Here is a 17,507-nt window from a genome sequence, read left to right on the forward strand (position 1 = left end):
ACAGTTGAACCATCGATATCAAGTGGACCAATCTGATTCATCACCTTCCTTTTAGAGTTTACATAGGTAAAGAACTCTTTGCTGTTTTTCTTTGTATCCTTTGCCAAAGATTTCTCATAATCTGCCTTTGCCTGCTTAACCTCCTTTGTGACTTGATTACAGACCAGCTAATATCTATCAGAGGCTTCTGCGTCACCTGTTAATTTATATGTATCCCATGCATTTTTCTTCTCTCCCTCATGTCTCGTTAATTCATCTGACATCCATTTAGGCCTAAACCTTGAGCAATATTTCTTAGTTGGTATGAAAAGCCTAGTAGCTTCCAAGATTAATTCTTTGAATGCTTCCCATTTAGAATTTGCTGTTGGTAACATCATCAGTTGGTCTCACTGTATAGAATTTAAAAACTCTCAGACCACTGTAGTCACCTTTAAGAAAGCAAAAACCCTTCCTTTACCCCCGATGGTAGTTACCTCCCACAGAGTAAATCCCACATCAGCACACTGCGATCACTGCCACCTAGTGGTTCCTTTATCTGCAGATTCTTAATGCATGAAGAATCACTACTGGTAATCAGAGCAAGAGTATTACTCTCTCTGGTTGCCTCCCACACATGCTGTTGTAGAAAACAATCATTCAATAAATCCACAGAAGCCTTGCTGGAGTGCAAGTGAACAACCCACAAGTTTCAGTCAATAGCTTCCAGACAATCTGATTCACTGGCCCACTTTATTTTTCTGTACAGTTGTTAATTATACTCAACAAAGTCATTAGACCTATAACACGCTCCTACTCTCAAATTTGCTTTCCCAGTGCTTAAGTCACACCAAACTGACTCAACACTGCACTGGTCACCCACATCAACTGGCTGCACTTTCTTAGATTTTATGTGTTTCTTAATTAATAACATAACCCTCATCCCTTCCTATCCTGTCTATCATTTCTGTACACATTGTACTCTCCAAATTCCAATTCTGCATTCCTTATATCTGTGTGACACCACGTCTCTGCTATCCCAACAATATCTGCCTTTGATATTTTGACCAACACCTCAAATTTATCAAATTTATTTATCAAACTCCTAGCATTGGTACACACTTGCGTGTATACCAATGCTAGGAGTTTGATAAATTAGAACATGCACCTGTTCTAATTCTTCGCTACCCTAACACAGCCCATGTATTTTCTTGTTCCGTGATGACTCCCAGCAGTCTCTGAAATCCCCTACACCTCGTTTTCCAGGCTGCCACTCATTAGAATAGAAGCAGTGGAAGATGTGCAAATGTGTCCCCAATTCACAAAGGTGGATCGAAGGGTGACACGAGTAATTACAGACCAGTTAGTTTAACTTCTGTTCTGGGTAAAATAATGGAGTCGCTGGTTAAAGATGCATTGCAGGATCATCTAGACAAGACTGCAGCAATAATTCAAACACAGCATGGGTTTGTTAAGGGAAAGTCTTGTCTGACAAATTTGATTGGTTATTATGATGTGGTCACAAAGGAACTGGATGCAAAAAATAATTTTGATATCATATACTTGGATTTCAGGAAAGCTTTTGACACTGTTGCGCATAGAAGACTACTGTACAAATTGGAGCAGAATGGTATTAAGGGTAAGTTGCTACAATGGATAAAAGGATGGTTAAGTGGGAGAAGACAGAGGGTGGTAATCAATGGGTGCTGCTCTTCGTGGACTAATGTTATTAGTGGAGTCCCACAGGGTTCGGTGTTGGGTCCACTGTTGTTTTGTGTATTTATCAATGATATTGATGAAGGTATATCAGGCTTAATGTCGAAGTTTGCAGATGACACAAAGGTTGGTAGGGTTGTTAATGACAGTAATGGCAGTGTGCTACTGCAACAGGATCTAGATAATTTGGGCAGATGGGCTAAGAAGTGGCAACTGAAGTTCAACCTTGACAAATGCAAAGTACTGCATATGGGTAGAAGTAACCCCAGAGAAACGTACCAACTGTGTGGTACTACACTTAAGGTGGTAGAAAATGAAAAAGACCTGGGAGTAATTGTGCAGTCAGATATGAAGTTTTCTGAGCAGTGCAGACAGGCTGCTAGGGCGGGTCATGGGGTTTTGTCAATGATATATAGGAATTTTGCTAGCAGGGAAAAGGAGGTGATTGTCCCTCTGTATGAGGCAATGGTCAGGCCACGCCTTGAGTACTGCGTACAGGTCTGGAGGCCTCATTTTAGGAAGGATGTAGATTTGCTTGAGCGTGTACAGAGAAGAGCAACACGATTGGTGAGGGGAATGAAGGGATTCTCTTACCAAGAGAGGCTTAAGTTCTGCAAATTGCAGTGGCTGGAGACTAGGCACCTGCGCGGTGATCTGATTGAGGTCTATAAGGCCTTGAATGGGTTGAGCACGCTGAATTCTGATGGGATCCTTCCACTTGTTCAGATTACCAACCTACGGGGACATAAGTTCAAATTAAGAAAGGACAGATGTAGAATAGATGTGTGGAAATTTGCCTTTAGCCAGCGGGTGGTTAATTGCTGGAACAAACTTCCATCTGTCGTTGTGGAAGTTGATAGGTTAAATAAATTTAAGGAGGAACTGGACAGGTACTTGGAGGGAATGGTGTGATTTTTTTTTTTTTTTTTTGGCTGATGCTGCATAAGCTCCTACACTTGCTTTCTTGCATCATGTGCCACTACTACTACTACTACTACTACTACCTTTGCCAGCGGCTACTGTTAATCTATTAGTCTGTGTATCCCCCCCCATTAGCAGTTTTCCAACCCACCTAACAATATGGATGCAATGTTTTCGAGAATTATGAATGTTGCAGACTACCTTCGAAATGACCAACCAAATATAAAGACGACACAGAAATATGTATCCAAGTAAAAGACAGACATTTTTAACAACTTTATAAGAGCTTTATTGATGTTAATTTCTTAAAATAATTGATTTTCAACTTAAGAGTATGTTTTAAGATGATTTTAAAACAATTTGGAACTTCTAAAATAATTTAACATGGCATTTAGTTTTTTTTTTACAATTGCGATTATCTCCATACCAGTTCGAAATCAGACCCATGTTGAATATGACTTTTTTTTTAAATTAAAACTCTGAAGGCTGGTAGATTCCTCCTGGGACATCCTGTGTATATATATATATAGTGATGGGACAGTGAAATATACCCATATACCTTAATTGGAGCAAGCACAGTCCACTTGCTCCCATTAGGGTAGCTATGAGAATAAAAGCTCAGCCAAGTACAGCTGGCATTAATGTTACATGTGATGAATATGAGAAGAGACCACAATATGATGGACTCTCAATGAGAAAGTTGGGGCTCATCTGAATCCAATAGATTGAGTACAATAATCTATCTCCTCAACAGTGCATCTATTAGGCTGTTTCTGACCTAGTGTTGTGTGAGTTTACCATGAATGGTAGACAACCAGCTTGCACAAAACCTGCTATGCAAAACCAATGGTAGATGGGGGTGAGAGACAACTTCAGCAGCTCATGCAGACAATAGAACAGTTGTGGTGGTGCAACCAACCAGAGGGTAAGATGTGGGGCATTCCATAGCACTTTTTAGCAGGACTATTTGACATACTCTCCACATCAGATAGGATATCAGAGCAGGTAGTCAACTTAACTCCCCCCCCTTCTGACTGCACACCACAGACATCTGTGACCCATCTAGTACCACAAACACCATGATTGAACAGTGAAAGAAAAAGGTGTGATAACTGAACAAATCACATTTCCTTTTTAGTAAAAATGAAGGGTTTTATTTCATTGAAATATCATAACAGTATTCTATTTAAATTTTCCTCCACTGACAGCAAACAAAGCCTTGGGTTTATGCTAACTTTTTTTTAATTTGAACAGTATCACCAAAAGCTATTCAATCTGCTATTCAATTAAGAACTCTGAGAACCCCACCATGACAGATTAGGCTTTTGATAGATGGCCTCATTTTTTTTTTTTTTTTTTTTATGTAAACCCCAAATACGAGAGGTATTAGAACCTATAGTACTTAGTACCATGCTTGGGTTAAGTTTTAGCAACTTTGTGCCAGTATGTGTGCAGTGAATAATGTAGTGAGTCTAGTGAGCAGCCAAGTGGCCAAATGAAAGAAAAACTTCTAATTATTAACTTCAATGAAAATTATTGTGTATTTTCTTGTTCTGTTATATCTGAAATAAAACCCCCAGTCTTCTACTAATCCATTGGGACAAGTCAACACAGACCAGTTATAAGAATTAAAACATAATTAGAACTTTTGTTCCATATTTAATTTTGTCTTCTATCATTTACCCATCTGTTTATCCATTGCAATACCTTCCCACTGATGGTTGTTCAAATTTATACAAATGCCATCATGTGGAACTATATCAAAGACCTTACTACAGTCTAAATATACTATTTTAAATTTATTCTTAATGTCCAGTTCTTTTGTAGCAACCTCCTAATAGCTTACCAAAATAGTTAGATGAGAATAATTTTATTCTTGTCCAAATGATTCTGCCATACATCCTTAATCACAGTTCCATAATTTCCCCTACGAAGTTTATAAGTTAGCCATTTCACCCTTGAAGCCACCTCTATAAACTAGAGTGACATTTACATATCAATCTGTTGAGATTCTGAATCCAGGGGTATATCCATTATAATAGGTAGGGATTTGGCAATCTGTTCTGTTGCTCCAATTAATCTCTGATTAAATACCATCAGCTCTTCCTGCCCTTTTCATATTTATGCATGATAACTTTTGTTCAAATTCATTTTTCAGTGAGGTTTATGATGAATTTAAAAATTCATCATAAAACCATCTATTTCTCAATATCCCATGCCCGATTTAGGTATTCTTGGATATTTTTGGAGGCTTTAAAAATAAGGTCACAGGATGTTCTGGACAAGAGTAATCGCACGTTTTCCATCCTAATCCCACTCCATGATTTTGGGGCTCCAAGAGCAACTGCACTACTGAACTGCAGTAAATCTGGCCTTTACTACCTGCTGCTAACTGGATCAATAGTAATGTTAAATGTAAAGGAATCTCACATGTAAATATTGATGCAAAATAGTTATTAACTCATCAGCCATTCAATGCCATCAATCATCTTACAGAAGTATACTATAGTGAGCCAATATGATTCAATCCCTTCTAGGGTTTCAACATGTGCAAAATAACTCTTTACTACTGCTCTTGGCCCCGCCTCTCTGTGAAAAAAGTCTTTCACAGTCTGCCTTAACATGTCTTACTTCCTGGGTAATTTTATTACTTGCCAGTGTTCAGCAATACCCCATTGTTTTCCACAGTCCAATGGTCTCAGTATTAGTTTTTATAAGAACCCACAACAGGTCCTGTACTCCCTGCTGTCTTATATTCCTGACTTCTATCATACCTGCTTTTTTTTTTAGAATATGGAAAAATAATTTTCCTTAAAACCCATTTCTACAACTGAACATTTTATCCAAATTAAGCATCCTGTTATTTAGTTATAGGCAGAAAGATAATGAAATTTCCTGCTTTATATATAGATAGATAGTTAATTGACATAATTAAATAACTAAATGCTTGTTCTTTAAGGTCATTCATAGAATAACATCAAATGCAACCTCAGAAAGAATTATTTTCTCAAGTTCAAACCAGATTACTAACTAAATTCACAGGTGTCTCTCAGAAGAGAGAAAACAGTGCTCACCATCATCTGCTAATGCAATTTCTAAATTTTATTATTATAGGCCATATGGTGCAAGGAAACCTAAGGCTTATGCTGCACCAGCCAAAAAAAAAAATAAAAAAATTCCAGAGTTACCCTTACTTAATTCAGTCCTTGTTAACTCTCCTGTGGTATTACATTCATTGGCTATGAAGCATTGAGGTTCTGCAAACTGTGTTTCTTCTCCGATAGTTTGCAGTACATCTGAAATTACTAAATGGCAGCTGCAGGCCAATCAAATTTCATATAATCTCTGAAATATCAAATTTCTCTAGTCTGCCATCATTTTATTATCTGATGAGATCTTCAATCATTCAGAAAAATAAAAATAATACCTTGTTCATTCATGGCAATAACATATACTTTTATATTTATATTAATAATTATTATTATATTGATTACATTAATACACAGTAACATATTTAGTCTATTCAGGATTAGAGAAGTTTTCTTGTTTAATTTATAAGCTAAATAAAATGAGTAAATTATTAAAACTGTCATACATTTTTTTTTTTTTTTTTTTTTTTTGAAACATAAATATATGTTTCAAAAAAAATAACACTTTCTTTGTTAATAATTCAGCAATCAATGACCAAAATATTCTTAAAATGAACACTAGGAAATATTATTAAGACTATAAAATTCTACAAAAGCAAAAAAAAAATTAAATGGCAATACCTTGCAGGCTGAATGCAATTTGTACTTTTTGTTTTTGGTCCATCTAAAATAAAAATATCACTGTTAAACTAGGGCTTTGTTTCTCCAGTAAGTGTTTCTATTATACGAGGTGTGGCTATTAAATAACAAGACTGTTGCAATAAAATAAATATAATGAAACACTTCGTACCTTACAAGTTATCCCCTTCAAAATTGGAATCGCTTATATTGCTATTCCATACGTTTCTTTTGAGCCCAGAAACATTTCTGGAAGTCATCTTCTGTAAGCCCTTTTAATATTTTGGTCATTTTTTTCAGAATGTCTTCAATAGATTGAAAATGGGGTAGGTATGGCAAGCAGGGTACATGTCCACACAAGAGGATTTGTTTTTTGACCAGAAATTGGCAAACAGAGAACATATTAAATACTGGAGCATCCAACCATCCTTCCACAATTCAGGTTTCTACCTTCCAATTTTTTCATGCAGCCTTGTCAGAAATTCAATGCAGTATGTTTGATTGACACTCTGATTTGGTGGGATGTATTCAGTCATAATAATTCCTTTAATATCAAAGAAAACAAGAAACATGGTTTTCATTTTTGATTTTGACATTCCTGCTTTTTTTTTTTTGTCTGGGAGCCTGTTTTGTCTTCCATTACATTGACTGTATTTTAATTTCTTGGTCGTACTGGAAGAACCAACTTTCATAGCAAATAATTACAGCACCCAGAAAATCTGGACCTTCTTCAGTTTTTTCCAAAACATCACAAACTTGGAGTCTTCTCATTATTTGATCTTTATTCTAAATTCTTGGCACAATCTTAGTGCACACTTTTCTCATGTGTAAATTTTCAATTAAAATTTGCCTAACTGTTTCTTTCTCCACAGTGAGTGCTGATGCAACCATTCTAATGCTTAACAACGATCACTTCTAATCAATGTCCATCAGTTTCATTTTCTGATGAGATCATTTACACAGTTTTCATGGATACTGGACTGCCTGGTTGGTCACAACCAGGCAGTCTAGTATCTTCGGATACTAGACATAGCAAGTACTTCTGGCATAGCAAGAAGATACTACGTCAAGAGCTCTTGACGTAGTATCCTCTCCTTAAACTTGATGTAACAACTCATAACTTTCAGATGGTGTTTTTTTTAGTTTTGTTGAAAATTTGAGATTGATTTGTTGTTTGATTCTTTTGTCTGTCATTTTTCCAGCAGACTGTAAAAATACAAGGAAATGAAAACCTGTTTCACTAAAAAGCGAATGAGCATGTTGGAATGTGACTTGGTAGACAACTAGGGTTCAACGTCAACTGTTGTGCCTTTGTTTCACAGGTGGCATTCTATCTCATTATTTAATAGCCATATCTTGTACACAGTTTTTGAAAATAACTCTGTCTCAATAATATAGTGAAAATATTAACAAAACTCACTTCTGAGATCCATGTAGATAGGAATATATACTGTATTAAAATAATCAAAATGAATCAAAATTAACTTAAAAACATTTCTGATGAGAGAGAGAGAAAATACACTTTCCCATCTGTTCATCAAAAATTGAGTAAAACAGACTTTTGTGAAATTGGAAAATTTGTAATTTATAATACATTAAATTACACCATTTTAACTCATACTGGACAGTGTAGGCGAGTATATACATGCTGCTTATGATTTTGTGTATTTGGAAGGATAAGAAAGGTTTTTTTTCTCTTTTGTCTCTGTTTTAATATAAACCATTATTATGCTTTAGCCCAGTCTTTGGTAGACAGCAGAGCACCATAAAGTGTTCTCTAATTTAGGTCAAACATCAGAACAAATATGGATATATATTTTTTAACATTTTACTGTATATAAATATTACGTTTTTATAAATGTAAAAACAGTCCAGAAAATGAACTAAATAAGATCTTACTCACATTTACACAGACAACATTAAACAAATTATGTAAAATTTATTCCACATCATGGGATCCCAAGTGTTGAGTACTCATGGAGCAGCCATTGTGAATGACTATTTTAGACTATAACAGACACCCTGAAAAGCAAGTCACATAAAGATGTAACAAAAAATCTACTTTTCATATTTGCAGTAAATCACAGGAAATGACCCTCACTCCTCTCTGCCATTTGCTTTCCCTGTTCTTCAGACAGAACACAAAGATAAATTGGCAAATTCTGGCATAGAAAACATTTCTGGATATCCATCTAAAAGTGGGAAAAAACCGGTAGATTATCCCAATCTATAACTAGCAAATAAGATCTGCACCTCATTCCAAAGTCTTCCTATAATTAAGGAATAGCACTGTTCTATAAGATGCAGCTGTAAGTGAGTCGAAATAACTTGAGGAAAGTATGAAAGTATATTCATAATTTCAATCATCCAAGTAACATAAACCAAATGAACTGCAAAGATGAGAAAAAATACTAATATAAATTAAAAATATAAAAATACTATTGGGTAAAAAATACTAATATAACTTTTTCAGCCATAAGAAAGGTTTAATTATTATCATTATTTAAAAAAAAAAAACTTTCTCCTTTATGGAATTTTTTCTGCCCTATGACAGGTACTGGTACCAAGTGCACAGAGTGGTTGGTTGTCTGGTTACTATTATTATTGTTATTATTACTGTCGATCGAGGAACTTTCTTACTATCCTACAGGTGTTCAGGATCAGTTTTCTGGACTTCCATGTAAATGTTTTCTGGGAGGCCTATTGCTGATAGGTTCTTATGGAGGTTCTCTGGCACCATGCCAGTGGTTGACACAGTGATTGGGATGGTCAAAGGGGGACAGAATGGGAGATTTGGGTTGTTATTATTATTACTTTATTTATTTATTATTGTTTTTTTTTTTTTTTTTTTCAAGAAGATCCCAAACATGAAAAGTAGTGGAACCTATAGTACTCTAGTACCAAGCGTGGGCTGTTAATTGAAAAGACAGAAAAGATGCTTGGTGATAATGGATTTGAATTTCTGTAGTTTGCGATTTGCAGAAAATATATGGAAATGAAGGTTGCTCCAAAGAACATAATTAGAAGGGATAAATGAGAAAAAAGGAAAAGAGAAAACTTCACTGGTGAATTTGCAGTTGAAATGTGAATTGATGTCGACTAGTTGATACAGGCGAACCTCTACTTACAAACTTTAAAGAAATTAATGATTTGTATTTACGGACATCACATGGATAAATTGAGACTCCCAATTCCTTTAACAAACACAGAACTCTGTGCTTATAAACATTTCACAATGCACAAAGTTCAATGATATTTTATGATGCATGACAGAAAATGTTTAGTTCAGTAATTTCCCATTCTGTGCCATGCTGAATAGCATTATGTACACTTCTTGTAATTCGCCTTTCTATGCCATATTGAATATTCTTCAGCTGCCGAACATGTTCCACACATTAATGTTGTGCACATTTACATATACTGTTCTATTTTTTATTTCCTTTGAAATACAGAAAAACAAGCATAAACATAGTGATTGTGAAAGTGCTAAAAGTGGCAAAAAACTGACTGATTTCAATAGAAACTAAAATGGACATAATTAAGTGATCTAAAAATGGAAAATTGCTTGCTTCAATTGGTTGTGTTTATAATCTGAACTGTTCTACAGTTGCAACATTTTAAAAGACAAACAAAAGATTTGTGATTATACTCACAATACAGGTTCTGTTCAGTCTGTAGTCATGCCTAAAAAATGAAATATCATTGTCAAAGAAATGAAATGTTGTTTAAAAATTTGGATTCAGAATCAAAATAGAAAAAAACCAATGCCTGAGTACTGAACAGATTCAAGATAAAGCTAGAAGTCTTTTTCAAGACATTAAAAAACATGCATGAGAGAAACAGCAGATGATTCTGCTGAGTTTAAGGCTAGTGCTGGATGATTTGCTAGATTCAAGAAAAGGACAAATATGAAAATCCTTTCATCATCTGGCAAGTCTGAAAATTCTGATCATGATGCAGTCAAAGAATTTCCTGCAGCATTATCAAAAAAAAAAAAAGTATTGAAGAAGGCTCCTGTTCTCATCAAATTTTCAATGTTGACGAAACCTGCCTTTTCTGGAAAAAGATGTCATTGTGGACTTTTATTGCAAATGAGGACACAAAAGTTCTGGGATTTAAAATTTCAAAGGATAATCTAACTCTGCTACTTGGTGGGAATGCTTCGGGAGACTTTAGCCACTTGGAGCCACTTGTTGTTATTTGGTTTTTAGGAGCATTAGCAACTAAGGCCATATTGCTCCGAGGATATGCGGTGGTCATTCCCTGACCTTTCTGCATCCTCCATATTTGGTGGTCACGAGCCACTTGTAATTTACCACTTTGAAAACTTGAGGACTTTCAATGGTGTTGACAATGCAACATTGTGGGTTATTTGGAGTTCGAATGAAAAAGGATGGGTAACATCAGCACTTTCCAAGAGCGACTTGTATATCACTTTGTTCTAGCTACTAAAAATTATTTCGGGGAGAATAACTTGGCATTTAAAGTTTTACTGCTCTTTGATAATGCACCCTACAGAAATTAACTGACTTACATCCAAATGTAAAAGTGGTAATTGTTTCTCCCAATACAACCAGCTTACTGCAACCTATGGACCAAACAGCAATTGAAACCTTCATGCTTCTATTTACATTGTACAATTAGCCAAGATGCAGCAGGTATTAGTGCAGATGAACTGTAACCCTAAAATGCTTTTGAAAAGGATACAATATCTTAGAAGCAGTCAAAAACATTTACCATAGCTAGAAAGAAATAACACCAAGAACAACCATTGTTGGAGAAAACTGTGCCCACAGATTGTTTCTGGTTCACAGAATCCTGAAGAAACTAAAGCCTTAATCACCCAGGAAGTTGTAGAAATGGGACCGAGGTTATTATTATTTATTATTATTAGCCATATGGTGCAAGGAAGCCTGAGGCTTATGCTGCACTAGCCAAAAAAAATTTCTGAACTACCCAGAGAGAGAGAGAGAGAGAAAAAAAAAAAAAAAAGGGAATCACCAACGAAGAGAAGAATGATGATATCCAGCTCAGGACCCTGAGTGTGCCAAGCCCATACTTACCAGATGTGAGCCCCTGGGGTTGGACTTGAAATGAATGCTTCAGATGTAGAAAAGTTATTTGAGTCTTATTTAGTTGAAATGACAAAATATGAGCTAATGGAAATGCAAAAGCAACTCAGAGAAGAGGCAGATGATGAAGACGGCACTAGAGGATAATGACCCAAATGCTGGAAGAAGTTCTATAGTCTACAAAGGTGTTAATAGAGAGTTGGCCTGCTACAAACAAGTGTATGAAGAAATGAGAAAAAAAAAAAAAAAAAAGGTGTTCTGTGCAACTTTCACTAAAGACTTTCTTCAAGTGGAGAACCCTAGCTGTACTGGATCTGATAATCCAAAGCCCAGTTCTGCACAGTAATACCTAATGTATGTATGTATTAAAAAAAAAAAAAATACTCTTTTTAGAATAAATTTAATTTCGAATTATGCATTTTTACTATCTTAGTATAAAGTTAATTTATTTCAGAAACATATTAACAAATTTAACAATATATCTTATGAAAAAAATAAATTCGACTTACGAACATTCATCTTACAAACATATTTCAAACACATTATGTTCATAAGTTGAGTTCACCTGTACATATATTCAGAATGGATGGAAAGAGTGTAATTACAGCTCTTTCTTCCAACAGAAATATCTACATAAAAAGCACAAAGCAGAAACTGAATGCTTATGTGCCAGGAACTGGGTAACTATGTATATAAGAGAACATTAATTAACCCAACTGCCCTCTTTTGGACAGTCCAAGAGTTTAAGAGAGAAGTTGAAGAGGTTCTGGGTGTAACCCCATCCCTTCATCCAGAGCAGTAACTTGCCCTTAATGCCACACTGTTCCAATTTGTACAGCAATTTTTTTTATGTGCAATAGTATCAAAAGCTTTACTGATCCAAGTATATGATATCAAAATTATTTTTTGCATCCAGTTCCTTTGTGACTGCATCACTGTATCCAATCAAACTGGTCAGACAAGATTTCCCCTTAACAAACCCATGCATGACTGAAGTATAACTGCGCTCCTGTCTAGATGGTCCTACTTTACTTTTTTTTTTAACCAGTGACTTCATTATTTTCCTTCGTTGTTTTCGATCATTGTAGTGTCTGCCATGGAGTGTCTTCTCTGCCCATCTTTCTAGCTTTGTTTGTGCCTCGTGGTTGGGGGGAGACTCCTTGCTTAGGTGGAGTGGGGTATACCTCTTGTCTATCTTCCTTATGGCCTGCTGCTGTGTTTCTGGAAGTAATCCTTCAGGTTAACTATCGCTGTCTTCTGTTGCTCAATGAAGTCTATCAGGCCCCTTCCTCCTCCTTTCCGGGCAATTGTCAGTCTCTCCATGGCAGATTTCAGGTGGTGCTGGCAGCACTTGGTCATCATTGTCCTTGTCTTTCTCATGATATCCTCCGGCTCGGTGTTAGTCCAATCTATGACCCTAAGGAGTATGTTGCCATTGGGACTGCATAGGTGTTTATGGCTTTAACTCTGTTCCCTCCATTCAGCTTTGCTTTCAGCAGGCTTCTGAGTCTCTGATGGTATTTTTCAGTCAGGCAAGCCTTAATTTCCTTGTGCTGTAACTGCTGAGCCTGCATCATCCCCAAGTATTTGTAGGCCTCTGCCATGGCTTCGATCTCTTTACCAGTCAGCAGCTGGTAGTTTTGGCCAACTAATTTTCCCTGGTGCAGTGTATGGGTCTTGCATTTTTCTAGTCCAAATTCCATCCTGATGTCCTTGCTGAATTCTTCGGTGATCCGGAGTAGTTGCTGGAGTTGCTTCTCGGTTGCCACATAGAGCTTGATGTCATCCATGTACATCAGGTGGGTGAGGGTGTAAGTTCTTTCTTCCTTCTTTGAGGTTATATCCATACTTGCTACTGTTGAGCATGGTGGATAGCGGGTTAAGTGCTAGACAGAACCACAATGGGCTCAGGGCGTCTCCCTTAAAGATTCCTCTCCTGATGGGGATTGGCCTGGTTGTGATGTTTTGACCTTAATGGTGGTACTCCATTTCGCCATTGTTTCTCCTAGGACGTTTGTCACTATCAGATTGACTTCGTAGATGTTCGGCGCCTCTATTAGCCAGCTATGAGGCACGGAGTCGAAGGCCTTGCGGTAATCGATGTAGGCTGTGTACATGTTGCGGCACTCCTTGTAGGCTTGCTCCATAACCGCGGCATCTATGGTTAATTGCTCCTTGCATCCTTTCTGCTGTTCGGCCATTATGTTCTGGCTCTCCAAGTGGTCTGATATCTTCTTGGTTATGCAGCTGGCCAGGATCTTGTACATTATTGGGAGGCAAGTGATTGGCCTATATTTCGGCAGGTTTCTTGTATCTTCATCTTTAGGCTTCATATATATGATTCCTTGAGTGAGAAACTTCGGGATTGTCTCTGGATGCCTTATCATTCAGGTGAACTGCTCTGCCAGGTGCTTGTGTGTGCAAGTGAGCTTCTTGTACCAGTAGCTGTGGACGTTATCTATTCCTGGAGTTTGCCAGTTGTGAGAGTTCTTGATTGTCTGTTTTACTTCTTCTTCCCGAATCTTCCACACTCTCATTTCTTGTATGTCCTTGGTTTTCTTGTGTTCTAGTTCTATCCAGGGGGCTCAGCTGTTATTTCTTACTTCCATGCTCCATATGTTTCCCCAGAACTCCTCAATCGTCTTCTGCTTGGGTGGTCCATTCCCTTCTTTTCCGTCTTCTCTGAGACTCCTGTAGCAGCCTCTTTGATTCTCATCGAAGAATCGGTTGTTTATTTTCCTCTGGGAGCTCTCTTTGTATTGGCGTATTCTCTTGCTGAGTGCAAGGAGGTTCTGCTTCAATGTGTCCAAGTACTCTCCTATTCTCTGATTTTCTGCCTCATGTTTGCTGTGGACGCTGTCTCTCTTGAGGATGCTCTTCACTTTTCCAATTAATTTCTAACTCCTATTGCCCCGTTGGTTACTGGGTCAATTCTTGACTCTTAATTCTTATATATTCTGCTGAAGTCTTCTTTCCCAATCTGGCAGTTCCTTCTTTTTTTTCGGTTCTTCTGCTGCTGGCCTCTTGTTTCTCTTCCATTAATCTTCGTGGCTGCTACCACAGTACAATACACCGCTGTGTGGATGGCCTCCAGTGTTGGACCATTGCTGTTGAAGTAATGCAGTATTATGTGCCAATTGAGGTGGTCTGTGACTCTCCACAAGGTTCTATTCGGTCTCTGCTTCGGTATCAAGTGAGTCTTTGCTGGGTCCATTCCTTCGAATTGTGTTAGGGCCTTCTTCCACTTATCCTCTATTCTGGATATCATGACCTCGTTTCTTTCCACTTCAGTTGCTGTGCATTGTATTTCTTCTTGCTCTTCCTCCTCTGGTTCGGTGGTAGTATGTTCTTCCTCTGGTTCCGTATTCTTTATCCTTTGTAGTTGATCGCTTACGTCCTGCTTGATTTTTTCCAAGATTGCAGGAGCTATCAGGTTCTTCATGATGATGGTCCTTCTCTGGTCCGCTATTCGCTGTTTGGAGACCTGAATAGCCGGGAATCATTCCAGCCACTTGTTATGTAGTCGCGCCCTGTAAGTTGCCACTTCGGTCTCCAGCTTCGTTATTTCATAGTATGCTTGCATGATGTATGTATTTATTTCAATGCTCCACTTCATGCATTGGGGTTATCTCTCTCCCTTCCTGGGTGATCACTAGCACAGTTGCGCAGGAAACACTTCCAGTTGGTGGGGCTGGATGGTCTTGCCCTTCTCTTGTGGTAGCCATATGGGGGACAGCGCCACTTGCTCCACTGTCTTCCTCAGGAGAAAGTCTGATTTTTTGAACCGACCCCCTCTGCCTAAGGCCTGAACGCGAGTGACTTTATCCTGCACCACACTCGATGCAGTATGATTAATATTTCTCTCGACATCGTCCATCTATGGAGGTGGACCCGTTTCGCTTCAGCTTATGTCCAGTTATAGTTCTCAGGAGTGACACCAGATGGTACCACAATCTGCCTTAGCTGCCACTCCGACCTTCGGGTAGGTAGGTTCCTTGGAGCAACTTTCACGATGTTTATTTATTTATTAATTTTATTACTATTAATTTATTTATTACTATTATTATACTGGTCTCCCAGCATGATGGAGTCACGTTCGCTTCTGCTAAGACAGTACTCGAGCCCGGGTCCATCAGGCTGTTAGTCCAGTGTCATAAACACTGGGCCATCGTACCCCCTTTTATTATTATTAACTTTTCTGCAACCATCCTTCCTCAGTTTGAAAACTTGAGGAAGAATGGCTTGTCCTGGTAAGTGGTTATTCTCTCTCTCTCATTTCAGATTTGCCAGGATATTATCATTATCATTATTATTATTATTGGGTAGCATACCTTGAATAGCATACAGAGCACAGAAATAATTTTAGTATGGCTGCTCACTTTTTTTTTTTGTTTGTTTGTTTTTTAGTTTTTAAAATTAATAAAATAATAACATTTCACAGGTTATGCCTAGATCTGAATCTAAAGATAAGTTCATATTATGAAAGAGTCAGTGATCCTGGAAAATCTGAAATCAGAGAGAGAGAGAGAGAGAGAGAGAGAGAGAGAGAGAGAGAGAGAGAACAACCACTTACCAGGACAAGCCATTCTTCCTCAAGTTTTCAAACTGAGAAAGGATGGTTGCAGAATAGATGTGTGGAAGCTGAAACAAGCTTCCAAAGGGTGGTTGATTGCTGAAGCAAGCTTCCATCTATTGTTATGGAAGTGGGTAGTTTGAATAAATTCAAGGAAGAACTAGAGAAACTGTGGAAGAGTTGGATAGGTAAAATGGGATTATTATTTTTATTATTGGCTGATGCTGTATAAGCTTGCTTTCTTGTATCATTTGCCACTCTTAATATTAATACTAAGTCTATAAAATAAAAAATAATACAAAATCTAAATAGTTGAACTGAAAATACTCCATCTATGGAAACTTTCTGAATCTGTTGATTGTTAACAGTCTACAAATCATATGTTTTGTGGGAATTTACTTTACTATGTTTCTTCAGTGATTGTAATTTTGTTGTTAGACCATCACAAAAAACATCAAAAGACTAACTGTATTTATATCAAAGCCACCTGATTTGTATAAAATACATCATAATGAAATTAATAATCTATAAAGTACCTTTTTCTTCCTTGAGGTAACCATTCCTTTTTGTCTCAATGGCAGCTAAATCCAAACCAACTTTTGTTTCTCCAATGAATTTTAATAAACTCATAGATGGTGGTTCTTTGATCTGCAAAATATAAAGTAAATACGCTGCAATTCTCCTTGATCTATTATAATAATGTCTCAATTGCAAAATTATCAGCTAGCTAATTTCTAAATAACTAACAAGGATATACTCATCTCTCAACCACACATTACTTATTTCACCATATATTATTCTCTGTCCTAATCTGTATGTTTCTGTTAATTTAAATTCGTTACTTGTTTTCTGTATCATTTTCTACTATCTATTACATATAATTTCCGAATGGAAATTACATGCAACTTTTCCAACTGGCTCTCTTTTTGACATTTATATCATCATTCTTCTCTTTCTTGGTGATTTCCTTCTACTTTTGACTCTCTCTCTATCTCTCTCAGGGTAACTCGGGAATTTTGTTTTTGGCTGGTGCAGCATAAGCCTTAGGCTTCCTTGCACCATATAGCTAATCATAGTAATAATAATATTATACTCATTATTATATTAAAAGGTTTACAGTAACCACAGACAGAGACGAAAGTGATTCTTGCACTGCTTCTATTAGAATGAGCAGCAGCCTGGAGGGTAGGATTCTGGGGGATTTAGGGACTGGTGGGAATCATCATGAAACAAATAAAAAAAATCAGCTGTGTTAGGTAATTAAGAATAAGGGCATGTGTATACTTGCATGTACACCAATGCAAGCACAGTATAGTATATAAATTTGATGAATTTGAAGTGCTCATAAGACATCAAAGGCAGATATTGTTGGGATATCAGAGACATGGTATCACCCAGATATAAGCAGTGCAGAATTGGAATTTGGAGTACAAATTCCAATTCTGCACTGCTTATATCTGTGTGACATCCATGTCCCTCCTC

The 17,507-nt window shown here is 37.1% G+C and overlaps 1 protein-coding gene across 2 annotated transcripts in view; it reads right to left on the reverse strand.

Annotated features, from left to right (window-relative positions):
- LOC150077888 (uncharacterized) overlaps window positions 1-17,507 on the reverse strand; it is a 66,300-nt gene that overhangs the window by 31,318 nt on the left and 17,475 nt on the right. For both annotated transcript variants that reach the window (XM_090384859.1, XM_090384858.1), the window contains exons 2-3: window positions 16,562-16,673; window positions 6,384-6,426 (exon numbers count right to left, since the gene is read on the reverse strand). In XM_090384859.1, coding sequence (XP_090240985.1) covers window positions 6,384-6,426; window positions 16,562-16,673 — 155 coding nt within the window. The remainder of the gene's footprint in view (window positions 1-6,383; window positions 6,427-16,561; window positions 16,674-17,507) is intronic.

Source organism: Mastigoproctus giganteus, chromosome 11 (genome assembly GCF_048544385.1).
Source record: "Mastigoproctus giganteus isolate SK-2022 chromosome 11, ASM4854438v1, whole genome shotgun sequence".
NCBI lineage: Eukaryota > Metazoa > Arthropoda > Arachnida > Uropygi > Thelyphonidae > Mastigoproctus > Mastigoproctus giganteus.